Below are 27,238 nucleotides of genomic sequence, written 5' to 3'. Positions count from 1 at the left end.
CTAGTTTTATGCTCTTTATTCAGAACAAATTTATTGTGTAGGCTTGAGCTGTACTTGAAATTCACTTTCCCAAATACTTTTCATAGTTTTTCAACAAGTGCATTTGAATATGCACAGTGAACCAATAATTCACAATTGGATATTGCAGTTGCTATTCCTGAAACTGTAACTAAGTGGTTAGTAATATAATTTGGAAGTATAACATTTCGATATTAAATGCTACTAGCTGCTAAGGTAACTCCTGATCTGTTGGCAATACAAATGTACCTTAGTTGTTCAAAGACAATCGTGTACATCTTCCATTAATTCAGTATCACCATTTTTCTTAGTCTCCCAGTGGAAGGAATGACTAATGATTCTTAGCATTTCATTCCCCCATAAAGGAGAATGCTTACTGAATAACACTCAAGTCATACACCAAACTCCATTGTCCTTATTTTATTAAAAATGTGTTCAACTTTTTAGATAATGTTGGTAGGTTTTTTTGTTTTGTTTTGTTTTGTTTTTTAAAAAAAGAGAGAATTAAGTCTTTTGGGATTTTACTTAACATCCAGATAAAACCGAATAAGCTAATCAGCCTGCAGGAATTTTGTAAAATTATTGTTGCATATCTGCAGTTTTCCCTCTCCCCTTGTTCTGCGATTTCTTGCTCTCTGTCTGTGGTTGTCTGAGGGGCATAATCACTATTGTTATTTAGCACCCATACAATGAAGAGAAATATATCCTGATTAGCTATTGTAATCCCTCTGCAGTGACTGGCTACTGGATTCAATATTTTAAATGCTCTGCCAGAAACAAAACTGGCTGTCTCAAAATCTCACTCTTTGGCAGAGAAAGAAAAATCCCTTGGACTCATTCCCTGTTTCCTACTTACTTCCATTGGATCTTAAGAATAATGTTCATATTTATGTTTTCCACTGAGGACAATCTCAAGAACCTCCTTCCCAATTCACTTTTAAAATGTAATGTAAACAAAAATTGTGGTTATTCTAGGGAGAAGAGTCTTGTTGACTTATAATGAAAGAAAAGGAATGGGGGAATTTAAACTGTACAGAGGTCTTTTTATAGGACACAAGGGCTGGGATATGCAAATTGCTAGCCTGCGGAGTGAAAGAGAGGGGCTTGCAGAGCCTGGAGTGGGATGCTTGTGTTGCCAGCTGGCAGCAACCTGTAGTTTTGGGCGAGTTTCCCTCAGGGAGCACAGACAAGGCTCCCTCATGCTGAAAGAAGGCAGAAGTGATTCACCCTGTACCCCTTGGTAAACCCCCCAAGTGTCATAACGGTACAGTGACTAATACAAGAATACTAACCTCCAAACAAACAAGCAAACCAGATATCAGAAAACCCCTAATAATTAGGAAGGGTACTAGCTTAGTAAGGCAGGGCATTCTCCAGGATCCAGTGATCAAAAGCTGCACTCCTAAAGGACTCTGCATTCCCTTACAGTGTTAATGAAGGCATGGAGATTTCCTGACATGATGGACAGTCTCTTCTCTGCCCACAATATAGCTACTAACCAAGCAGTGAGTGCACTTATTCCTTTATGGGGAGCCTTTTGGAAATGAATACAGGATTTCTTAATAGTTGCTATGACCTATGGGGAAACCAGTGGCATTTAAACTGGTTCCAGAAAAGTACAATGGATCACATACAAAACAAAGGACCTTTGCATTATGAAAAACTTGTTCCATTTGGGCAATATTTTATGGTTCTAACATCATCTAGAGAATACTAATTCACTTCCTTGGGGCAGGATGTGTTCAGACAGAAGGGAAGGAAATTTCCTAAGGAATGATTTGGGAACAGTTCTAAGAACTGCTTATCTGTGAAAAACAGGAGGAAGGGTTCTTTACACAAGAGATCTCCCTAATCATTAATTCTTTGAACAAGGTGGAAGCAGTGAGGAACATCGGTTTAATAGAAAGAACAGAAGGCAGCTTTTGCCAGAGGCTTGAAAGGAGATTTGTTGAGAGCATTCAGAATGAAATGAAGGTTCCATTCTGATAACTGGTTCTGACTGGAGGTTAACAGCATTTAGCACACTGGAAAAAGCCAAGTGATGTCAGAATGCAGGATGAGGTTATCATCATTTAGTCAGGATCCGAGAGTTGGTATGTGACATTCATGGGTGTTATAACTCAGTCCTCTGATACAGCCCTCTAACAAAAACTCCAAAAGGAAGGAGAGGTGTGGTTGAAGGGGAGGGACACTTCCGGTGTAGCACCCACTAAAGAAACAGCCAATTGCTCCAATATGCTTGATTTGTAGAGTCCTCCTTGGATGTAAGCAAACCGTCAATCAGATGAGAAGAGAAGCCAAAGGTTTGGAGAATTATTTTGTTAGCATCCAGGCCTGAAGTTTCTAAAATGACAAGTGATTTTGGGTGCCCAATTTGAAACACATACGAGGGACCTGATTTTCGGAATGTGCTGACTATACTTGCTTTCTGACAATCATGTGTTTTGATGGGCACCCAGTACTGAAACACCAAAAAAATCACTAATCATTTTTTAAAAAGTAGATCTCAAGCTGCTACACACACACACACACACACTCACTCACTCTGTGTGGGTCCAGGGGCAGAACTGGATCCTGATGGAGAAGGTTCCTTGTTTGAGGGAGTTGCCATGGTTCTGATATGGACAGGCTGAAAACAACTAGGGAAACAAGGCCTTATGGGTCAGTGACTGGGCATGAGGATGAATTTGGCCTTTTGGCAAATACATATGCATTTCTTTAGCAGAAAAGGGAATGGAGGAAAGGCATGTGTTTAGGGGCTGACCAGCTGAAGAAAAAGCATCCACCCTCTCAATGTGAAGATCCCTGTGTCTAGATCAAGACAGATCCAAAGTTTGTTTAGGTGTGAAGCAAATATGTCTTTGTGGAAAGCATTACAATACTACCATCTTGTTAGTTTGTCATCTGCCATGAAAGATGGTGGATCTACTAGTCAGTTTTTTTGGGCACTGAAATTTCCCTAGATATAGCTGAGAAGTCAACCACTGAACCTTTTCTATCTCCCAGAAGATCCAGATGGCTGTGTCAGAGACAAGTTTCATTTTTCCCCTGTCCACTTTTACTAGTGGCCACAGTTCACATGCCAAACTTCTTAAATATAATCTGAGTAGTGATGGGGGAAGTGGCTGCTGAATGGCTAGATCCAGTGCCCAGAGTGCCACAGAGAGTGATGGTGATCTGAAATTCCAACTTGGACCTTAGTCCCTGTCATTATCTATGTGCCCCATGAAGGCTCTCCAACCTTTGATGCTTGTTTTGGTTATGATCCTGAAGATTCGTGGGTTTGCCAAAGGCTTGTCCTTCATCAGATATATATTCCACAGTGGAACAATTTCTGGACCCAAGTGAAATGGGAAGTCAAAGCCTCTTGATGAGAGAGGCCTATTGAATCCCACTTCATGAAGGCTTGAAGAAACCATATACTGTCCAGTGAACAGTGTCTGCAGCAGCTGTGACTAACAGATCTAGAGGAGGGAGAGCCTGATTAGCATGGTCTCATACAGAAGACAAGAGAACAACTTCCTTCAGTTTCTGGGCTTTCCAGAAGAACAACCTTGGTTGGTGAGAAAACAAACAAAACCAAACCTCAAAAATGAATGAGATCCTGTAACCGAGTCAGAGCACTTCTCTCGGTTTCACAATGAGCCTGTGGAATTGCAGAATGGAGAGTGCCTGATGCAGATAAAGCTGAGATGTCTGGAAAGTGTTCACAGCCTAGAAAACCCCCTCCTATTTAAAACTAACATTCTTTCTTTCTTTCTTTCTTCATTGTAGCAATCACTATTGTCCCAAGTTTAAAACCATTGGGCTAAAGAGATGCCAAAGGGGAGGTCTGGTCAGGATACCTGGTGCAAGTGCATCTTAGATGTCATCTTAGGCCAGATTACACTCAGTGGGCTAGAGGGCAACACATGGAGCAGCTACTGTAATGGGCTTATGCCAATCTGTGAGGGGCTGCAGGAGTCCCTTTGGGAATGACCATGGAAAGATCTGCTGGAGCTGCACTCATGAGGACAGCAGGAACAGTCGGCATGCAGCGGAGATAAAGTGGCAGAAAAAAAGTGAGAAAATGAAGAGTCAGTAGCTGAAAGAAAAGCAGAGCTGAAGTGCAAGACAATGCTGCTGGAGGCAGAGAAACTGGAGCTGTAGTCCCAAGAAAGTTGTTAAAGGACATATGTGTGTGTGTGTGTGTCTGTGCGTGCGTGCGAGAAAATCTACATAGGACTGCCTCCAAAACTGGAGTCAGCACAGCTTAAGCTATCAGTAGCTATGTATTGGCAGATACAGTTTCTGAGAAGCTGATGTAAAAAGCCATCGTTTTGCTCCATATTTATTATTCCTCAACGGATTTCCACATGAAATGCTTCGTTTACAAACCAAACCAAGACTTGTGTTTAGTTGGTAGCACAGCATGTTCCACCTAGTACAGAATCTGAAAAAATTAAACTGTGCTCTTGCTACTTTGCGCATAACTAGCAACTATCACTAACAGATACAGGAGTCTCTGGCCATTTGATGACCCAGAAGCAGAACAGAGTAAAGCTTGCAGGCTTTATTTTCACACTGCATTGCTAAAGCAGAGAAGGGTTGGAAAAGAGAACAGGTACAGTATGGGCAGTACCAAATCCCAAAAGAATCATATTTCTGAGCTAGTTCTTTGAATGTTTGTGGTTTTGTCAGTATGCACTTTAATGTTTGTATTCATTCTATACTGTAATTACATTTTGGATATTAAAACATTAAAAACACACATTTTCTAATCTTTCAAATGGATGTTTAAAGGAACTGACAAACAAAAAATGCTAAGAAATCTCTCCTAGACAGTGAGAAAAGTTAAAGGCATTACAGTTAATGCATAATACTGATCTACTTTATATATATTTTCTCTCCATTACTTAGAAATATTCAACAACTTAATCCTTAGACTGAAAAACTGTTCTACAGAGGCAAAAGTACAGCAACTGAACAAAACTTTAGCTTTCAAAAACAAAAATAAAGACAAAACCAACGTTGACAAAGAAAATCAGAAGTTGAAAAATACCAGGTTAGATCTTGCAGTGTAGTACATTTCTTCTGAACTGTCCAAAAAATCGTTATTGTTGGGCTGTTCATTAGACAGAGACCAAGAAACTCAGGTTATTTACTTTGAGACTGAAAGCCAGATATACACAAAGGGAAATAGTCTTGCCAACACAATTTTGTTAATGCAAATGCAAAGTTACACCATATTAAACAGCTTCTGAAAAAACTTACATTTCATATTACATCATAATTAATTTACTATAAAGATTAAACATTACTTAACAGCCAAAAAGCAAAAAGAGCTGAAGAACTACCTTAATAAACTGGAATTAGCAATTATCAATTTATTCCCATCTCTCAATACCCCCCATTCCAGGATTTTTTGTCACCTGCTGGAATACTGGAGATTAAGGAAAATTTCTACCCTCAATCTCTCTTCCTACAAGGCCTTTCATCAAAATGTGTCTTAGAATGAACAGGACTTCTTTCGCAGCCAGTTAGAACTCTGACTTCAGTTGACCGGAATGATCTAAATTTAATGATACAATCCTCCTTTCCTCCACAATCCTCTCATCCTCTTACAAGGAACCATTCTCTAGCTTCCAAGAATCAACCTGGCTTTTCCACTGTGCAGTATATTAATGAATCAGCCATAAAAGCCATTCATATTTAATTTAATAAAAGCAGGTACCTGTAAAGTATTGGAACTACTTAAGTGTAAATGTTTTTTTTTCCAGATTACCATTACATTTCTATGTACTTCAAAGTAACCTCATAAATATCAAAATAACGGTTTTGTTTCACTTGTACACATTTTTTCTTCATCTACGGTCAGACTGAACATGAGCTCAAATAATTTTGTAGGGTATTATAGGAAAGCAGCTGCCATGCCCTCAAGAATAAGGTGCTCAAAAACCTTTTAAAGGAAAAATATCTGAAGATGTCCTAAATAAAGAAATTCCTTTATCTTTAGAGCAAAGTACAGTCCCTCATGCTTCCCATTATTAGGCAGGAAATTAAGCATTCCCTTTCCCTCCTCAGAAATATCCAAACAGTTCTAGCGCCTCCTCATGGGCAGGGAGATAAACACAGGGGTTTCGGTGGTGGTTGTCTGTCATTTTGACAGAGTCAAAACAAAGAGTTCTGGTTCTCCCTTCTAACAAGGGAACCTTTTGTGTTGGTTTTCCCTATCAGCAGGATTAACCCTTTCTTGCAGCCAGAGAGACAACTAAGATTCCAAAGTGCAATACTCCGGCGTGTTTCAACTCAATGTGGAGCGAACTTCAACTCCTCCCTTCCAAGAACATCTGCCAAAGAAACGCTCCCTATGGCTGTACCCTAAGCCCCAGAAGAGAAAACTTTCCCCTCAGAAACACTATTGTCCTGTAAAGCTGTCCAGCTGGGTGACGGGGCACATACCCAGCCACAGGAATTTTAAGATCTGAAAAGGGCTGCTTTTTCCCCTGGTTAATTTAAAGTTCCATTTTCTTCTTTAAAACCTATTTTGTGATTGTCATGCCACATATTCAAGCACTTCTCAAAGAACAAAAAGAACACAAGTGAGAAAATATTTAAAGGCATGTAGAACGAAAGATTGTGCTAATCATAATATTTTCCACAATGTGTATTATAGCGAGGCAGACTACAGGAAAAGGGGAGTAAGAGTACGGACATTGTAAGGTGATTTTGGTGAGACCCACTCTTAACATATATTTTTCTTGCCAGTTTTAGAATTGCTGATCCTCTGTTTAATTTTATTATATATATATAATCTAATCAGCATAGCAATAAGTAATGTGATTATGCAACTACATATATGGGTATATAATTTCTCTGAAGTTGTTGCATAAATGCTTATGTTAGATAAGCTACTCCTCTGTCCTGTTGGGATACTACAGGCTGCAGTCTGCCTGCCCAAGCCAGCTGCTGTGGAAGAGTGTGTGCACACACCAACTCACATCTCTAAAGCCAGCTGGCTCTTTACCAGAGGAAAAGGTCAAGGGAGGGGAAGAAGGAGGTGCTCTTGTAGCGCACTGAAGTAGAAGTGTGCCAGCTCTGCTCTTGCATGGTTCCTATGCCAAAGGAATGCAGCTCCAGGCACGCTCCCTTCCTGAGAACCAGGGGGAGGAGCTCCTTGATAAAATTGCTTGGGGGGAGAGAGAAGGGACTATGTCACAAGTCAACCTTTTTTCTCATTTGCAGGATGCAAAATGTGAGGCACAAAACCCATGCAACATGTTACTCACAAACTCATGATGTGGCTCTGTCTCCTTCCTTAATGGAGGATTGAACTTTATTTGACCAACTATAGAGGAAAAAAAAATAAAGTCAAGATATGGTTCGCTTATGGTAAGAAAGGATTCAGTTTCTAGTAGCAGTTGCCCACCAACTGAGCATAAATCAGTTTTATGCGTATATTATACTTCTACTGATCTGTATTTATGACACACATGCTCTTAGTGCCATGAGCTCAGAGACCTCTAGAAAGCAGCAAGCTCTGGGGGCTGCACATCCTTGCTTCTGTTCAGAGCTATGCAAGGGATTGCCCTTAGGTCCTTGTCATCCACCCACAAGAAGGATCACAAAAAGGATTCAGAAGCAGCATGGTAGGGGAACATAACTCTGCAAGGCAACTTACTCGTAACTTTAGTTACAGGTGAGTAAATCTTTTCTGTGAATTGATTTTTCAGATCCGTACTGCTGGGAAATTTAACTAGCAGTAAAAATCCCTGATGAAGGGTTGAAGAGTACTAATTAAATTTTCCACTGCTCTTCCGCAAGAGACATTGGCCATTGTACCAAAAGTTGGATACAATGTTCTTGAAGCTCAAGAATTCCAAAGTTACTATTACTTTATGGATCCCAAGATACGAAACCCAAAATTTAAACTTCATATTTTTTTTGGAGAAGGGGAAGTCCTGCCTTCTGATTTAACCTCTCGTCAGACTCTCCCTCCACCAAGTTGTGTGTGAACATTTTAGTTTGAAAATAAAACTGAAGATCTTAAAACAATAGTTGAATGAGAAATGTCAGTGTTATGCTCATGGTTTTCTTAGCAGTGGTTTCTTTATCACCACCATAAGGTTTCAGGGGGCTTTCACTCCAACTTTAAAATGGGACATTTTCTGAGTAGCTGGCCCAAAAGTTTAATACCAGCAACATCCAAAGTAAAGTACCAAGTTGCAATGCATAGCAGAATTATGATGGCACTTTGCTCAGTCCTAGGGTGAAGACAGAATTTTGCATCACTCTCTGGAAACCCACTCTGAAGAATAGCATGAAGTGGCATTGAAAGTCTTTGAGAGGAACCTATGTCAAGCCCTATTTCACTAGGCTGTAGTAGTAGAGGGAGTTGAAGCAGTGCTGGAAAACAAAATGGTACAGAGCTCTACATATTTTAAGAGTATATATATTTAATCACACTGTTTTGTATAATCTGTTCCTATGTTCACAATAAGTGAAATTGCGTATAAATTCACTCCGTGCTGCCTCTTAAAAAAGAGGAATATTCCTAGTTATAGTAGATAGACAAAAGCTCAGTTTAAGTTAAAAGCTAATTTCAAGTTATAACCTTTAATATTCTTAATTTAATGAAGTATACACATGCTTACAGTTTATTTCAGAGCGTGTTTTTTCTTCTCTCACATTTCTACTTGTTGAATGAATTCTATGAGGCACAAGGGGCTAGAAAAGAAAAAAAAAGCCTTATTACCAAAGGTATACCTTCTATTATGTGAAGATACAGCTGTCCTGTAATATGTATTTTACTCATCTCCTTAGAAGATTTTTAAATATATGATACAAGCAAAGTCTAAAAATGATATAAAAAGAGTATGTTTTGCATTTTAAAAGACACACCACTGTATTAGACTGCTATCCATGTACTAATATACATTTCCATTATATCTATACAGTTTGTGCCAGTCTAGCTGAGTGTGTAATGGTTTTATAGCTGTTACATATGTCATTCTGAATTTAAAGGGACAGTGGTAAGTCTGTATTTATCCTAACTTGTCTGATTCCTTCTTATACTTGCAAAATCTAAATACCTGAATGATTTTTTCCAAATAAATAGGACACCAACTAAAGCATCAATCTAGTCCGCCAGTCAAAGTTTGGCTCCTGAGCTTTGTGTCAAGCGCCTCAAGCTACAGGAACTGCAATGGCAACATAGAGAACCACTGGTAGGGAGAAGTATGCCTAAATGGCATTAACAGGATCATTGGGACCTGCAGCCAGCCCTCCTCAGATGAAAAAACAGATAGGGCTTTCAGAGGGGAGAATAGGCATATTTAAAAAATATAACAGGTTATAGTTATGACGAAACTACAGAAGCCAAGAAATACAGCAAGACAACAGCTTGAGTAGCCTAGGTATGTCCATCAAATGTTCCCACCCCTTTGCCCCTAAGGCCCCGCCCGCCCGTCACCTTAAGGCCTTCCCCCATGGTTATTACTTCCAGGGTCGAAATTGACATATGACTGAAAACGAGTGGCATATGACCCCTCTGCAAACCCCCTGCATTATCCTCTCCTAATCAGACTGGGTTTCAGTCCAATAGGACCTTCCTGACAGCAGGTTTGACCAATCAGGGCAAATTTCAGGTCAGGGTGACCCATCTAGAAGAGGGTTATATGACATCTCTAACACCACCTCCCACTGCCCTCTATCAATCAGAATGGTTTTCACTCCCATAGGCCTTCTTGGAAGGGAAATATATGACGGTATAGGCCAGAACCCTCAATCTCTAGAGCTCAACATTTGGCCAGGTGGCAGCCCCATCCCTAGAAGACCCACTGCTGTGTCAGAGAGGCCATCTTGATTCAGGAGCGTGTTTTTCAGGAATTGTGGAAATGCTGAGGGGAAACATTGTCTCCATCACCCCCATGAGAATCACAGAATTCATTTTATCTCCGAATCACTCTGTCACCCGAGAAGAAAGCACTACATCAGTGACAGTTCTGAGGAGGTGCGAACTGCCGAGGGGAGCCCTTTGGCCCAGCTATTGATGATTATGCCAGAATCTGACTCCAAGACCCAAGCGCTTGTGAGGCAGACTAACAAGCACAATGGCTATCCACTGTCATTCCCCCCCCCCCCCACAATGGAGGAAGGTGACTGTAGCTTGCTGGAGTCAGACGAGGTGAACAGAGAAGACATTTAACTAGACTATAAAAAGTAATGATTGAGCATGGGGAGTAATAGGCTAGGAACCAACCTGGGGTTGAGTAAATCTAAAAACTGCAGACTGACAGCTGTTTGTGGTTTTTTTCCCTGAAAGTCTCTCAATGCCTTTCTAGAGAACCAGAGGCCCCAGACAGCATTGCATCATAGAGACATGGTGAATCAAGCCCAACTTGTTTTTGCTCAACACCAAGACAAGAGGAAACCGAGCAGGCAGAGAATGACGGCTATATGTATTGAACAAGGTCCTTGGCATAGAGCTGAGCCAGTGCCATGTCTTGAGCATAAAAATATTATGCAGTCTATTGTACGCATTTCTATTTGTGCTATCCTTAATCACCGTCTTCAGGAGAAGCTTTTCAAAGATTGTGAGGACTGTGTTATAGACAAGGTAGGCCAGCAGTATCATGACTGTGCAACTTGGACTTCAGAGGATAGAAACTGCAAGCTCCACGCCCTGTGTGCTGACTTGTGTTTGGAAAGCCTATTAAATGCTTTTATGGCCATAGGTTATGCAATGCAATGCCTGTGCTTAACCCAAGAAAATTTAGCACTAGGGATGACCTTGGTAAACGCCATGCAAAACGCTCGAGATCCTAACAGCGTTTAAACAAAATTACTGTATCGAAGGATACCTGCTTAGTGCATTATATTGACTGCCTGACCTACACAAAAAGTTAAAGAACCCCACTTAGGAAAATTATAAAAAGTCTAAAAGGATTAAGTTAGAGACCGGCAAGGGAACAACCATGAGATATAAATATAATAAACTTGGTACCTGTAAATAAAAATGTCTATTAAAAATTGTGACTATACGTGTGTGTTACAAGGTCTGTGTGGCAGTTAAATAAGATGAAAGTTTGATGGGGCATTTCTGTTTTCAAGGGTTGTACATCTTTTAAATAAAAATAGATTCAAAGAACCCAGCTATTGTGTCTTTAGAAGAGACTTATTTACAGCAAAAAGCTGAAATGCAGGTAGTAGAGTTCAGGAGAAATAAAACAAAAACGTGTTTCAAATAAACCAAAAAAGCTCCTATACTCTGTATAAAACAGGGATGTTTGAGACATGTATACATATGTACAACTGAGCTGACTCAGCACCACTGAATTATATTGGTTTAACCATAACCTACTGAAAAAATGAGGTTGTGGAACTATTGCCTTCAGATGTAATCACTAAGGTTAAGATTCTGTCACGGGTATTTTTAGCAGAAGTCAGGGACAGGTCACAGGCAATGAACAAATATTCACAGAAGCCCAGTTGTTTCAGCAGCCTGGGGGTCGCTGCTTCATCATCCCTGAGACTGACCACTGGTCAGCTTTTCTGGCAGCCCTGGGGCTAGCTGGGGGGCTGCTCCTCCAGCAGCCTGGAGCTGAACACCAGGTCAGCTGTTCCGTTGGCCCCAGGGCTGGCAACTGCTCCAGCCTTGCCCCAGAAGTAATCCTGGAAAGTCATGGAATCTGTGACCTTCATGACAGAATCATATCCTTCGTAATCACACATCCATGTTTCCTTAATTCTCCATCAGGGTTAAAGATACTAGGTCCTGTTGGGGCTGGAAAAATAATCCGTAATTAGGCTGACAGGCATTCATCCATGGAAAGGGAGGTGGTACGCTCTGATTAATATTAAATTAAACAAAAAGGAAGTATTTGAGGAGGGGTGCATAATTAATACATACTGTGACAAAGTTCTGTCCTTGCCTCTGTGGGTCCCGTGTTTCCTGGTGGATTTCGCTAGCCTCAGAGGTCCACTGTGACCTCCACATAACCCTTCTTTCTCTAGAAAGAAGGGTCACAGTCTACTGAGCCATTTTTATCACAAGCCAGTGAGGGAGGTGAGGAGAAGTTATCCTTCCTTGCACAGTCTCTGTTGTCTCCCAGCCTCAGTGATTAATCAAGGGGCAAAGGTGGGGGGAGGAGAGGGGGAAGCCCAGGCCCACCCTCTACTCCAGGCTCCAGCCCAGGGAACCTAATAGTATCCGCTATAGCAGCTGACCTTTTGAAAACAAACATATACAATTCACTGGGCTACTTCCCCCACAGCAGCCCTCACTTCCTTAAGCTCCATTTCACCCTTACCTCAGGGCCTCCTTCCTTGTGCCTGATGTATACTCAGCCTCTCCAACAGCGCAACTTCCTCCCACAGCTCCTCACACGCACACCCACCTGACTGACTGGGAGGCTTTTAACTAGTTTCAGCCAGCCCCTGATTGGCTTCAGGTGTCCCAATCAACATAGCATTCTTCCTGCCTTCTGGAAAGTTCTTAATTGGCCACAGGTGTCTTAATTGACCTGGAGCAGCTTCCATTTCATTTAACCTGGTACCAGGGATTTGTTTATCCTGGAGCTAATATATCTATCTCCCACTACTTTTCTATAGCCATCTGGCCTTGCCCCATCACAACACAAGGAATTTCAGAGCTGTAGTGATTAAATCAATCTGCTAACTACAGACTTTGAAACAGTTAGGTTGGCATAAAAAAACAAGAGCTTTTTTGGAGACTTCTTATAACAAACCATCTTTCAAAAATTATTACTGCTGTACAGAAGCACAAAGAGTTTTGCTTGTTTTATAAATCCGAAAATATATATTATATAATCTTACTTTGTACACGCTGTCTTTACTAAATGATGCGCCTTTATTTCAGCGTGGCAAAAAAAACAAAAAAAAAACAAACCTAGTGAATCTGGCATTTTGAAGAAAAATCTGAAACTCTTTTCCAAATACATAAAATTACATTTCCGTCAAACAAGAGAGACTTCAGGGTATTTCAGTTGCTGCACGAACAAAATAATGATTTCTAAAAGAAGGTGTGCATTTATGCCAACATAAGATTATGCTGAACTCCACAAAGCACCAATTGCTAAACTGTTTTTAAATTCTCGGGGGGGGGGGGGAGGGAATTGGGCGAAAACAAATCTACCCAATGCCAGCATCATGAGACTCTTGACAAACTTTCAGTACCTATTTTCTCTCAATTATGAGGTTTCATCCTCCCAAGTTTATCAATGATGAAATAGCTTGCATGTCTTGGAAGCATACAAAAGAACACTGTGTGGTCTCTGGCAATACCAACATCTTTAGGGCTTATTTCACCACCACTTATGGCCACTTAGAACTATATAACCTGCTAGACAGGTTGCAAAGAGGTGACTGTACCATGACACGGAGTCGGTGATATTTGTGAAAAGGGAGGAAGACTGGAACCTGCCCCTCCAGCGGATTATTTAGGGGACCTCACAAGCAAGATCCTGCCAGAACACCACATCACAGAGTTTGTGTCAGTAAGTCCAAAATTGTATGGGTACAAGCTGAGGGCCTACATGAAAGTCAAAGAGATTACCCTCAACATAGCAAACTGTGCTAAGATCAACGTTGACAATTTGACAGATCTAGTCCTAGATTATTGCACAGACCTAGGGAAGTATAACCCAAAGAAGATACAAGTGCAGCAGTCCTCTATTGTAAGGAACAAAAATCAGTAGCAAACAAGAGACAAAGATCCTTCAGAAAATGCAGACAGTCACAACATGAGGGTCAGAGAAAGATTTAAAACCAGAACTACAGCTTTTGAAAATGGATACATGGTGGAAACATCCTTTTTTTTTTTTGTCATCCTTACAGGGCCTAGAAACTATTAGAAAAGTCATTTTATAAAAAATGTTGGATAACACTGAGCAAATATCTTATGTCTGAGACCAATGTGTAGTGTTACAGTTGTGGGCAATCTCAGTATAAAGAACTGCTTTGTAAATAACCTTTACAATTTTGTGGAGGGGTCGCCTGATGCTTAAGGATTACCAGTTGTTTCCTACCAATAAAGTAAATAAGATTATTGTAGTCTATTAGATTAATTCTGCTTGTGAAAAAGTGATGAAATTGAGAAAGCCTTTACCAACTACGTGCATTACAGGAATGTGTGCATTATGTTTATAGTTCAAAACATATTTTGTCGGGGGGGGGGGGGGGGGAAAGAGTTGCACAATTAACCTAAACACAAAGTACATGATTCTGTTAAAAAACCCCAGCGATAAATTACAAAATTACTATGCTTGCTCTGCAAATGTCCACTAGCAAGGCAAAATTCTTTCTAGAAGCAATTTAGGATGCTACCAAAAGAATTTATGGCTATCTGGTGGAGGATTTAAATACTTCTACACCAGAGGTTTATAGATTAAGAACTAGGATTTTCTGTTCAGACTAGCCCACAGTTTATATTTTGAAAAGAACAACAGCTGGGTATAAAAAGAAATTAATTTTTGGTAGGTCCTTTTTAACTGCCGAGGCTGCCAACTGCAAGCACATCTGGCTATGTGAAGAGAAACCTGGTCCTTTTAAAATTACTTTGCAAATCACCCCTGCAGAAAGAATCGGATGAAGTGAGCTGTAGCTCACGAAAGCTTATGCTCTAATAAATTTGTTAGTCTCTAAGGTGCCACAAGTACTCCTTTTCTTTTTGCGAATACAGACTAACACGGCTGCTACTCTGAAACCTATGTGATAAAAGTATCTCACTTGGGGGGGGGGGTAATCGACCTCTTAAGTTTTGCTACCCCTCTGATAACAGGACTTTTGACTAATCAATAGTCGAGTATGCAGGGGAAAAAATGCACCTGGTGCCTACCCACTAATTGAAGCAATTAAGGGTTTTCCCTCCAGAGAAGTAAAATATCAGAACACCTGTGGGTCACTTATGGGATTACTGAAATGAAGGCTATTCAACTGAATTGGTCCTTTGAAGAATATAAAATAGTTAAGTCTGCTTGCCCAGTGTCAAAGATCTGATGTGTGTGCTAGTATGTTAATTTTGCTCTGGATTCACTATTTCACTTTAGTTATTCTGTAAACTGCCATCACCTTCTAGTGAAGAGCTGCTCACTGATCTTCAATCTCCACATTTCCTTGCGAAGATATCAGCAGCTCTGCAACCATGTCTATTGTGAACATTTCACTTAGAAAATGTTATTCTCCTTTCTCTTCTACCCCCCTCCCTATCCCATGCTTTACATAAGATCTAAATAATGCTGCGTTCATGTCTCTTATGAGATTTAGTGCACTCCCCTTTACAGGCTGGACACAATGGCCAAGAATGGTGTATTTTTTTTCCTGTATCTTCCACAAGTAGTTTTCCATTCTTTGTAGACTATCTCCAAATCTTCTGCTTGAGTTTTGTGCTTTTTGCTAAGTGTCACTACAAGTTTGTATTCTTGGGTTCACCTTTGATTTTATCTGAGTTTTTCAGACTTCCTAAAAAACTATACATCAGAGAGTTTCTTCACTATGTCATTTAGATCTGGAGGTTAGGTTGGATGTATTCAAGTAGGTCATTTGCCATAATAAATATGAAAAGCTTACTTCGTATTTCTCACTTTCCACACAACAATGCAAAATTGCTTGTCAAAATCTATCCATTTTGACCATGCTGATTTATCAGCAAAGGAAAAAACCTTCTGGAGGGATTATTATAGGAAATATTAGCTTCAATGTAAAAGAAATAAGTTTCTTCAAGAGCAATCTACTACTTTTTATCCTGCTGATTCTGTCCCTTTAAGGCATCTTCTCCCACTTCTCCTGTGGCAATGCCTCCCATCCTTTTCTGTTTCTAAGGGTCTGGGACACCTTGCTGAAGTTGTTCCTGTGTTGCCCACAGCCCAGTTTCTTGAGAGAGTCTCTTCCCTATGCTCCTTTCTGAGGAAAAATATATTTTTCTCTGGCCTCTCCTTTGGGTAGGAGTTTTTCTTGCCCTCCAGCCTTCTTAGGACATTTAGACTCTCTCCCCCCCCCCCCGCCCCACTGCCAAGTTTAGCCCTGGCACCAGAACCAGGGCTGTTACAATGCTTGAGGATAAGGAAAATAAACTTTCCCTGCTCATGATAGTGGAATTTCATTGATTCTTTTTCCTTTCTCTAGAGATAGGATACCGCCATTTCTGTCACCATATTGCACGTAATGGGACAGACAAGAACTAGGAGCACACTCGGCAGCAGAGGTTAGTATCAAGCCAAAAGTGACACAGAAGAGTGGGCCCTGTTTTAACTCCTAAAGAGCCCTCCAGTACAATTATAATCCCCGTGGAATGAAACGGCTCCAGTAAAGGAAAATTTGACATCAATCACTTCAAGGGCCCGAGAAGAGAATTCAAATGGGGACGGTGCAAATCATACGAGGGATCCTTCCACTGGCAAATGGCAGAAGGAGACTGCACATCTATTATTCAGTCCAACTGCCAAGGAACCAGGGACAACCCCATAGGGAGAGCGACTCTTAAGACCGCTCCTTCCTAATTTCCTGCTACAATTTTAAAGGAACTGTATATACATACTCACAACATCCCCCTCTTTTTTCCTGTACAAACAGTATTTAACAAGAATTAAACCACAAATCAGAAATGCAGACAAGTCACTGGTTTCACTACCTGTCCATATGTGGTCATTTTTTGGTCTTGATGAGGGGGTTTCCCCCACCATAATCATTTGATTATGAAAAGCCAAAAGTTAGAAACTCCAGTCCAGTAGGCTTAGCATTCAACAGATCATCTCCTTTAGCGAAGATGCAGTGAGACCCCTTCCACCAGGTGCTGCTCTCCCTTGTTGTTTTGTTTATTGTCTTTAGATGGTAAGATCGTCAGTGTAAAAACAGGGTCTATATTTCTTCTGTGAATTGCCTGCATACTGTCTGGTACTATAAAAATTAATAAGAACATTACATTTATGTACTGCTTACTCCCACCCCTTGTCCTTCTGTCTGTGTACAGTATTTTATTTCCCAAGCTCTTAAGAGCCTACATACTATTGCATAGTGCTCAGCACGTTGTGGGCACTACCAGAAACAAACAAATAACATAACATTGGCTCATTTCAAGTTCCAATGAGATGTGTTAGTCTACTGTCATCTTCAAGTTTTATTTCTTATCACATCTGACCAACTTCTGTCTAACAAGAAGTCTATGAAGTCAAAACTAAATAAATTTCGGAATTCAATAGTTTAGCCTGGTCGCACCCTGAAAGATCATTTCCATTTGCAGACATTTTGAGAGTTAGTTTTTCACAAAAGAAATCAAACACAAACATACAGGAATACAATTACAGAATCCATGGCATGCCTGCCTGTCACAAAAGATTTAAGCTTTCAAAACCGATAATCAATTTGGAAGCTGCTAATATTTGGATAGTCTACATTTATACTGTGTATGCAAATACACCATAAACTAGACACTCTGACTGCATGCTATCCATTTTCTCTTGTTTGTGAAACACTTAATTACTGCCTGGTTTATTACTCTTAAATAAGCACGCTATTTTTTTCATCTGTAGAAGTTTGCACTGATGTTATCATGCCTTGACATTTGACAAAAATATAACTGAAATCAAGTTTTCTGGGTTTTTAAAACTGAAAATAATGTAAATATAACTTGCAAAAGGAATGTAATAGAATACAAAACTTTTTAAAAAACAATCAAAGAAAAGACTACATGAAACATACTTTCACTGTGATAGTAGTGCTGAACAGAAGATTAGCAGTGGAAGACAAGGTTCTACATTGATCCTAAAATAGTTTCCAAGCTTTATCTCCTTGTGGGAGATAAGGTGAAGGGGACAGGGTGAAGGAAGGGCATCCATGTGAAGAATCAGAGAGAAAGGGACTTGGCTTTACAGAGTAGTACTAAAGAATTAGTCGTATACCTGTATGGTTTAGGGCAAAAGTTCTGGCTCATTTAGAGATTGCTAGTGAGGATACACCCAATACAGATCCCTCTTAGATGAAATGAAGTAACCATAAGGTTTGCTACTACAGAACAATCATTTGGGGAAGAGATTCCAAAAGAGAGAGAATCTCAGGACTCCATACTCATGAACCTGAGTATCTATTAACAAAAGAATACAAGTAGGTTTTGTAAACCATTTCTACACTTGTACCTCTATGGGTTTTGGGGATTATTAATTATTATTATTATTATTTTATAAAAAGAAAAGGAGTACTTGTGGCACCTTAGAGACTAACAAATTTATTAGAGCATAAGCTTTCGTGAGCTACAGCTCACTTCATCGGATGCATTTGGTGGAAAAAACAGAGGAGAGATTTATATACACACACACAGAGAACATGAAACAATGGGTTTATCATACACACTGTAAGGAGAGTGATCACTTAAGATAAGCCATCACCCACAGCAGGGGGGGAAAAGGAGGAAAACCTTCCATGGTGACAAGCAGGTAGGCTAATTCCAGCAGTTAACAAGAATATCAGAGGAACAGTGGGGGGTGAGGTGGGGGGGAGAAATACCATGGGGAAATAGTTTTACTTTGTGTAATGACTCATCCATTCCCAGTCTCTATTCAAGCCTAAGTTAATTGTATCCAGTTTGCAAATTAATTCCAATTCAGCAGTCTCTCGTTGGAGTCTGTTTTTGAAGCTTTTTTGTTGAAGTATAGCCACTCTTAGGTCTGTGATCGAGTGACCAGAGAGATTGAAGTGTTCTCCAACTGGTTTTTGAATGTTATAATTCTTGACGTCTGATTTGTGTCCATTCATTCTTTTACGTAGAGACTGTCCAGTTTGGCCAATGTACATGGCAGAGGGGCATTGCTGGCACATGATGGCATATATCACATTGGTAGATGCGCAGGTGAACGAGCCTCTGATAGTGTGGCTGACGTGATTAGGCCCTATGATGGTATCCCCTGAATAGATATGTGGACAGAGTTGGCAACGGGCTTTGTTGCAAGGATAGGTTCCTGGGTTAGTGGTTCTGTTGTGTGGTGTGTGGTTGCTGGTGAGTATTTGCTTCAGATTGGGGGGCTGTCTGTAAGCAAGGACTGGTCTATCTCCCAAGATCTGAGAGAGTGATGGCTCGTCCTTCAGGATAGGTTGTAGATCCTTGATGATGCGTCGGAGAGGTTTTAGTTGGGGGCTGAAGGTGATGGCTAGTGGCGTTCTGTTGTTTTCTTTGTTGGGCCTGTCCTGTAGTAGGTGACTTCTGGGTACTCTTCTGGCTCTGTCAATCTGTTTCTTCACTTCAGCAGGTGGGTATTGTAGTTGTAGGAATGCATGATAGAGATCTTGTAGGTGTTTGTCTCTGTCTGAGGGGTTGGAGCAAATGCGGTTATATCGTAGCGCTTGGCTGTAGACAATGGATCGAGTGGTATGATCTGGATGAAAGCTAGAGGCATGTAGGTAGGAATAGCGGTCAGTAGGTTTCCGATATAGGGTGGTGTTTATGTGACCATCGCTTATTAGCACCGTAGTGTCCAGGAAGTGGATCTCTTGTGTGGACTGGTCCAGGCTGAGGTTGATGGTGTGATGGAAATTGTTGAAATCATGGTGGAATTCCTCAAGAGCTTCTTTTCCATGGGTCCAGATGATGAAGATGTCATCAATGTAGCGCAAGTAGAGTAGGGGCATTAGGGGACGAGAGCTGAGGAAGCGTTGTTCTAAGTCAGCCATAAAAATGTTGGCATACTGTGGGGCCATGCGGGTACCCATCGCAGTGCCGCTGATTTGAAGGTATACATTGTCACCAAATGTGAAATAGTTATGGGTCAGGACAAAGTCACAAAGTTCTGCCACCAGGTTAGCCGTGACAGTATCGGGGATACTGTTCCTGACGGCTTGTAGTCCATCTTTGTGTGGAATGTTGGTGTAGAGGGCTTCTACATCCATAGTGGCTAGGATGGTGTTTTTAGGAAGATCACCAATGGACTGTAGTTTCCTCAGGAAATCGGTGGTGTCTCGAAGATAGCTGGGAGTGCTGGTAACGAAGGGCCTGAGGAGGGAGTCTACATAGCCAGACAATCCTGCTGTCAGGGTGCCAATGCCTGAGATGATGGGGAGTCCAGGATTTCCAGGTTTATGGATCTTGGGTAGCAGATAGAATACCCCAGGTCGGGGCTCCAGGGGTGTGTCTGTGCGGATTTGTTCTTGTGCTTTTTCAGGGAGTTTCTTGAGCAAATGCTGTAGTTTCTTTTGGTAACTCTCAGTGGGATCAGAGGGTAATGGCTTGTAGAAAGTGGTGTTGGAGAGCTGCCTAGTAGCCTCTTGTTCATACTCCGACCTATTCATGATGACGACAGCACCTCCTTTGTCAGCCTTTTTGATTATGATGTCAGAGTTGTTTCTGAGGCTGTGGATGGCACTGTGTTCTGCATGGCTGAGGTTACCTACAAGATCTCTATCATGCATTCCTACAACTACAATACCCACCTGCTGAAGTGAAGAAACAGATTGACAGAGCCAGAAGAGTACCCAGAAGTCACCTACTACAGGACAGGCCCAACAAAGAAAACAACAGAACGCCACTAGCCATCACCTTCAGCCCCCAACTAAAACCTCTCCAACGCATCATCAAGGATCTACAACCTATCCTGAAGGACGAGCCATTGCTCTCTCAGATCTTGGGAGATAGACCAGTCCTTGCTTACAGACAGCCCCCCAATCTGAAGCAAATACTCACCAGCAACCACACACCACACAACAGAACCACTAACCCAGGAACCTATCCTTGCAACAAAGCCCGTTGCCAACTCTGTCCACATATCTATTCAGGGGATACCATCATAGGGCCTAATCACATCAGCCACACTATCAGAGGCGCGTTCACCTGCGCATCTACCAATGTGATATATGCCATCATGTGCCAGCAATGCCCCTCTGCCATGTACATTGGCCAAACTGGACAGTCTCTACGTAAAAGAATGAATGGACACAAATCAGACGTCAAGAATTATAACATTCAAAAACCAGTTGGAGAACACTTCAATCTCTCTGGTCACTCGATCACAGACCTAAGAGTGGCTATACTTCAACAAAAAAGCTTCAAAAACAGACTCCAACGAGAGACTGCTGAATTGGAATTAATTTGCAAACTGGATACAATTAACTTAGGCTTGAATAGAGACTGGGAATGGATGAGTCATTACACAAAGTAAAACTATTTCCCCATGGTATTTCTCCCCCCCACCCCACCCCCCACTGTTCCTCTGATATTCTTTTATAGGTTTCAGAGTAGCAGCCGTGTTAGTCCGTATTCGCAAAAAGAAAAGGAGTACTTGTGGCACCTTAGAGACTAACAAATTTATTAGAGCATGCATCCGATGAAGTGAGCTGTAGCTCACGAAAGCTTATGCTCTAATAAATTTGTTAGTCTCTAAGGTGCCACAAGTACTCCTTTTCTTTTTTCTGATATTCTTGTTAACTGCTGGAATTAGCCTACCTGCTTGTCACCATGGAAGGTTTTCCTCCTTTCCCCCCCTGCTGTGGGTGATGGCTTATCTTAAGTGATCACTCTCCTTACAGTGTGTATGATAAACCCATTGTTTCATGTTCTCTGTGTGTGTGTATATAAATCTCTCCTCTGTTTTTTCCACCAAATGCATCCGATGAAGTGAGCTGTAGCTCACGAAAGCTTATGCTCTAATAAATTTGTTAGTCTCTAAGGTGCCACAAGTACTCCTTTTCTTTTTGCGAATACAGACTAACACGGCTGCTACTCTGAAACCTGTTATTATTTTATAGTGCCATATACGACCTGGTCCTTGTTTAAACAATAATTAAGAACCTAAAATATCACAATTAGATACTGTGAACCTATCATTTCACCCTTGCTTTCTGCTCTTTAGGTTTTTCTTCCCTATTGTAACAAATTCTGATAATTTACTGCACTTGTAACAAAATGCCATACTCTGGTTACATAGAGATTAAAATGACCTTTTAAAGGCTTTTGAGATCTCAGAATAGACGTTATAGTAAATGCTTTTAGATCTATAAGTGTCATACATTTTTAAAAAATCATTTACTAGCAAAACCCATTTACTTTTATGGTTAGCATGTATTCTTACCTCAGGATCATCATCATCAAAATCATGGTACGTGGAATGATCAGGATTATTCATTTTATCCAATAATTCAATTGCAAGAGTTCGATTTAAGGGCTGTGTAACAAAAGGATGCTAAAAGACAAAGACAAGAGAAAAGAGGAAGATTACATTAAAACTTTAACAAGGTAAGTTTAAAGGTACTTTTAGCTCAGAACTTCAGAAAATACAAACAAAAATCATACCTGTAGTAATTTTTCAGCTGTAGGTCTCTTCTTAGGATTTTTTGTAAGTGCCATTTTCACAAAGTGATGAAAATTATTTGACCTGCAAAATGAAATAGTGAACATTAGAATTCAGTAGTTTAGTGAAATGCATGATTAGTATAATATAAGAAAGCAAAATATGCTTACCATTTCATTTTGTCTTTTAGCTTGGGAGGCTGAAAGTTGCTTTTCGTCATTAAAAAGAGTGCTCTGAAAACCGATAACATTTTTGTGATTAACCATTACTTTACAAATTTTTATTTTTGGCTGCAATAAAGAAATCCATCAACCCAGAAAAGGTGAGATGAGGCAACTTGTTTATGCAAAATGCAGCCATTACAAATTTTCATGTGTACATTTTGAAAACTTGCAGACAATATTACTGGCAATAACTCCTCATATTACAAACATGTCTAGCCAACTATTTAAAAAATTTTATTCACAGCCTGCCATAAACATATGTTATTTACCAACCTCATGGGATGCAAGTCAAACATAGGAGGCTGAAGTTCTGCAAGTTCTATAGCAGTTATTCCAACAGCCCAAAGATCACACAGTTGGTTATAGCCACCCTTCCTTTCAACTGCAGCAACCTCTGGAGCCATCCTAAAATATATACATATTTAAGAGCAAAGACATTTCTCTGTTAGTTGTGGTGAGAGATAAATCTAACTCAAACACTTTTCAGTGTGAGTCAATGTTTTATTATTCATTTTTCTAGAGCACATTGTATACACAACCTTTTATTTATTTGACTTATTTGTAAGCATTTGAAATCCTGTGATCTACTGAGCTTCAATGGTTATTTCAGGTTTTTTTCCACTTTGTCCATTCCACTCTATGGCATTAGTGTTGTGGCGTTCATTCACTCAACTGAGAAGAGCTGGCTGCAAGTCATTCCAAAATCAGTTAACACTCTTGAGTCAGAGGAACTGCAACAGTGAGGTGCAATTTTCTGTCTATATCCTCCCAGGGCTGAGTATATATCTCCCAAATACCCCAAAGTCTGGCAGCAAATGGACAAAACCAGCTAGTGTTGGCTTCTTAGCCATAGCACAAATGAACTACCACTGGCCTACTAAACTAGCCCTACATTTTATGATTAAACTGGAGTACAATCCAACTATAAAAAAAGTTTAAAAACCATCACCTTGGAAAGTGATAAAATGAAGGTTAGTAGAATTCTATAGGAAAATGCATCTAACTTTTTCACTCGTTGAGTCACCAGACCTGAGGTTTATTCCCAGCTCTGCACATATGTCCTGTGAGACACTTAACCACTTTGTGCCTCAGTTTCCTCATCTGAGAAATGGAAATAATTATTATCTACTCCACAGGGGTGTTGAGAGACTTCATTAAAATTCGCAAAGTACTTTGAGATGCTCAGATGCAAAAGTACTATATACTCAATTGATATTCATAAACAGACACACCCAATACATTTTAAAATTACTGACTAACTAATGTAATGTGTAAACACCAGTTTTGGTTTATTACAGACACGGTTACATGTTATAGCCATATCAGGCTATGAACTCAATCCAAGCATGGCTGGGTCTCATTAATATGGAAGACCACCAAGAAAAACCCCAGCTGGAGTAGGAGTTCAGTAGATGATACTCTTCCCTCCCAGTCGGTAATGAATCAATGCCCCAGAACAGTGGTAAGTGACACTATGTAGCAGGAGAAAAATGAAAACTGCTCTAACCACAGATATCCTTACCATTTGTGATCAAGAAAGATATGTTTCTTGCATAGCTGTGTTGTTAAGCTTGGTGACTTGAACATGTTCCAATATGGATAATTACTGTCTGCTTACCTAAATTTCTTCTTCCATCTCAATTGAGTACATTAGTCTATGTTACCTGTCCTAAATCACTGTGCAACTTCACTCGAGGTAGTTAAAGAGACTGTCATATATATTAAATTTGTAAAGCATTTTGTAATCTTTTTGGGAACATGGGTACTAAGTAAGTGTGAGGTCTTACGTTATTACAAAACTCTAACAAAAAGCACTAAGTTTCCTAGTTTGGCTAAAAGGGGATGAGATGAATGTCTCTCTTTTCCTCCCATTATTTTTCTCTTTACTACCTTAAAAGCGATTCCCAGAATTAAAGGTTAATCAAAATAGAAACTTGAACATTTAGTTGCAGACCTGTGTACTGTTACACATCCTGTATGACGCATACATTCAGCTGGGTCCTGAACAAGCAAGGAATCTGGTCAGCAGTTATGCCTGGCTCCCACTACAGACCACTGTGGCGCACACTGAACAGACAGCCACTCTGTCTCTCAGATTGTTCTCTAATCCCCCTGCTCTTTTCCATGCCATTTGGAGCAGGGAAGATTATGTTTGTTGCACTAGTGCCCCAAAGGCAAGAAAAGCAAGGGGCTACTGCTGGAAGGAAGAGACCACTGAGAAACAGGAGTTGAGGAATAGGAGATGGTGTGGGGAGCAAAAGCTAATGTGGAAATGGAAGGCAAGTATCAATAGAGCTAGTACTACCCCAATAGCAACTTCCTCCACTCCCACCCAGCAACTGTACCCTCTCCCCATCAAAACCCCCTGGTTATCTTTAACCCCCCCTACCCCCCCCAAGCCTTCCTCTCCCTTCCATCTCTTCAAATGGGTACAAGGAATGAAGTTTTACTTGTCCATACCTGCTCCCACTGCTCAAGGAAGCCCTCCACAGTAAAACTGGTGTCTTACCAGCATTAAATCCACACAATATTTTCAAAAGTGGTGTTCAAAATTATATGTAAGTTATTTACAATTATGCAAGTCAACTTGAAATATTACCTAAGGAGACTGACAAACCTTGGCAGCTACATAGTGGTTTGTGTTAGAGACCAATATGATCAGGTTTACAGTCACCCAGGCACCTCAGCCAGAAAACAGAGCCACAATCCATTTATGCAATCATGAGTGGAAGGTGGTTTGTACAACTGAAAGGAAGGTGGGTCCATGTGACACTATATATTAAAAATATAGCCCACACTATGAAAGAGTTTGAACACCTAGTTCATGGGCATATTTCAAGAATACAAATCTGAATGGAGAGACTTGTGCTAATATGTACATATTTGTACATGTTTTCACACAAAGGATCTCAAAATACTTCTCAAAGCAGCACAGAACAGAGAAATAATGTTTTACAGTAAATATACACAACTCTCTTAAAGGCAGCCAGGGAAAGTCATTTCCAGTACATAGATGGAGTAAAAGAAAAAGCTGAAATTTAAAAATGATAAATATGCAAGTAAATATACTTGTAGGCTGAGAAAAGAATAAAGGTGTGAAGTACTAGTGGAAGGGAAAGGTGAGTGGGATTTAATTTAATAGAATAAAGCGAACAGGAAGGTTTTTAAAACAAGATTTGAAGAGAACGTGGCTGAGAAGAGCATTCCAGACATAGTAAGCACATCTGTTGACACAAACAAGTGAAACAATTCCTCCCAACTGTGAAGAATTCCAGGAAAGGCATGTCAGTGAAAAGAAACATTTGAAACCTAAATGGGTGGGTAGAAAAAGTATTTGCAAGATCAGAATTAAAGGGGTGAAACTCCAGGGAGAACTTTAAAATTAGATTCAATGACTGATATTAGTCAATGGTGATGACGTATATAGCTGATACAACTGTTTTTCAAAAAGAAAAGGAGTACTTGTGGCACCTTAGAGACTAACAAATTTATTAGAGCATAAGCTTTCGTGAGCTACAGCTCACTTCATCGGATGCATTTGGTGGAAAAAACAGAGGGGAGATTGATATATACACACACACACAGAGAACATGAAACAATGGGTTTATCATACACACCCGTGATAAACCCATTGTTTCATGTTCTCTGTGTGTGTGTGTATATATCAATCTCCCCTCTGTTTTTTCCACCAAATGCATCCGATGAAGTGAGCTGTAGCTCACGAAAGCTTATGCTCTAATAAATTTGTTAGTCTCTAAGGTGCCACAAGTAGTCCTTTTCTTTTTGCGAATACAGACTAACATGGCTGCTACTCTGAAAACTGTTTTTCAGAGCATTACAGTACTCTGGCCACAACATTCTGGTGTTTAGTTAAGTTTAATATTTGGTATAAGTTGTTAAAAAAAAATAAGACTAGCAATAAGCTGAGACTCTCAAAATGCTTAGTCTAACCAGAAAATTAAGTACAGAAACTTTTTTATACAAATTATTTTTGGTATTGTAAAAGTTACTATTACATTAACAATCAAGTAAAACAATTACCAATATGGAGTGCCAATGAAAGATTTCCTTTTGGCAATTGTAGCTGTTATCTGTGCAGATACTCCAAAATCAGCTATAAAAAAAATGAAGATAATTAATTAATGAAGTAATGATCAAAAGCAAGTCATTAATCATCAACAGGAGAGTTAAGCTTCTTTGCAGTAAGAACTTCTAAATATCTAGGGACACAGAAACTAATGAGGTTTTTATAGGATCCATCAAATTTCCATAGAATCACCTTCTCCCAGCCATCCTGCCAAACACACGCCACAAGAAACATGATGAAGGAATTGCAGTGTAGAAGTCCTAACAGACACAAATATGTATAGGTTCCCATGTTAGAGTACCTATGAATTTTATACCATCTATCCATGTAATAAACCCTTTAAAAATCCTCTGAACAAAGTTATTTCCATCTGCTCTGCTGAGAGCACACGCTATATCACTACTTGGGAAACTTTTGTAAAGAACTGAGACGCGTCTTCATATGACACGTGTAATATGACATATTAATGCTGATCATAAAATAAATGTTTATTTTGTTAATGTAAAACATGACCAGAAATATTAATATTGATAATGTTTTAAAATAATCTTTGTCACTACAAAAATAGAAGGGCAGTCAGAGGCAGTTGTAACTGACCAAGGATATTAACACTTCTTGAACAACGCAACATGGTTAAGTTTAAG

General features: G+C 40.1%; 1 protein-coding gene across 4 annotated transcripts in view; it reads right to left on the bottom strand.

Moving 5' to 3' along the window:
• The window catches only part of MAP4K3 (mitogen-activated protein kinase kinase kinase kinase 3), a 147,428-nt gene that overhangs the window by 77,357 nt on the left and 42,833 nt on the right, over positions 1 to 27,238 (bottom strand). For 3 of the 4 annotated variants that reach the window (XM_038397581.2, XM_043512173.1, XM_038397584.2), the window contains 8 exons: positions 26,549 to 26,621; positions 22,781 to 22,912; positions 22,454 to 22,516; positions 22,286 to 22,367; positions 22,065 to 22,175; positions 8,652 to 8,724; positions 7,287 to 7,345; positions 5,060 to 5,122 (listed from right to left, as the gene is read on the bottom strand). In XM_038397581.2, coding sequence (XP_038253509.1) covers positions 5,060 to 5,122; positions 7,287 to 7,345; positions 8,652 to 8,724; positions 22,065 to 22,175; positions 22,286 to 22,367; positions 22,454 to 22,516; positions 22,781 to 22,912; positions 26,549 to 26,621 — 656 coding nt within the window. The remainder of the gene's footprint in view (positions 1 to 5,059; positions 5,123 to 7,286; positions 7,346 to 8,651; positions 8,725 to 22,064; positions 22,176 to 22,285; positions 22,368 to 22,453; positions 22,517 to 22,780; positions 22,913 to 26,548; positions 26,622 to 27,238) is intronic. The other variant, XM_038397582.2, reaches the window with a different exon arrangement.

Source organism: Dermochelys coriacea, chromosome 3 (assembly GCF_009764565.3).
Source record: "Dermochelys coriacea isolate rDerCor1 chromosome 3, rDerCor1.pri.v4, whole genome shotgun sequence".
In the NCBI taxonomy this organism is placed as follows: Eukaryota; Metazoa; Chordata; order Testudines; family Dermochelyidae; genus Dermochelys; species Dermochelys coriacea.
Note: the sequence above shows the minus strand (reverse complement) of the source record. Positions and strands in the feature narration are given on the sequence as shown.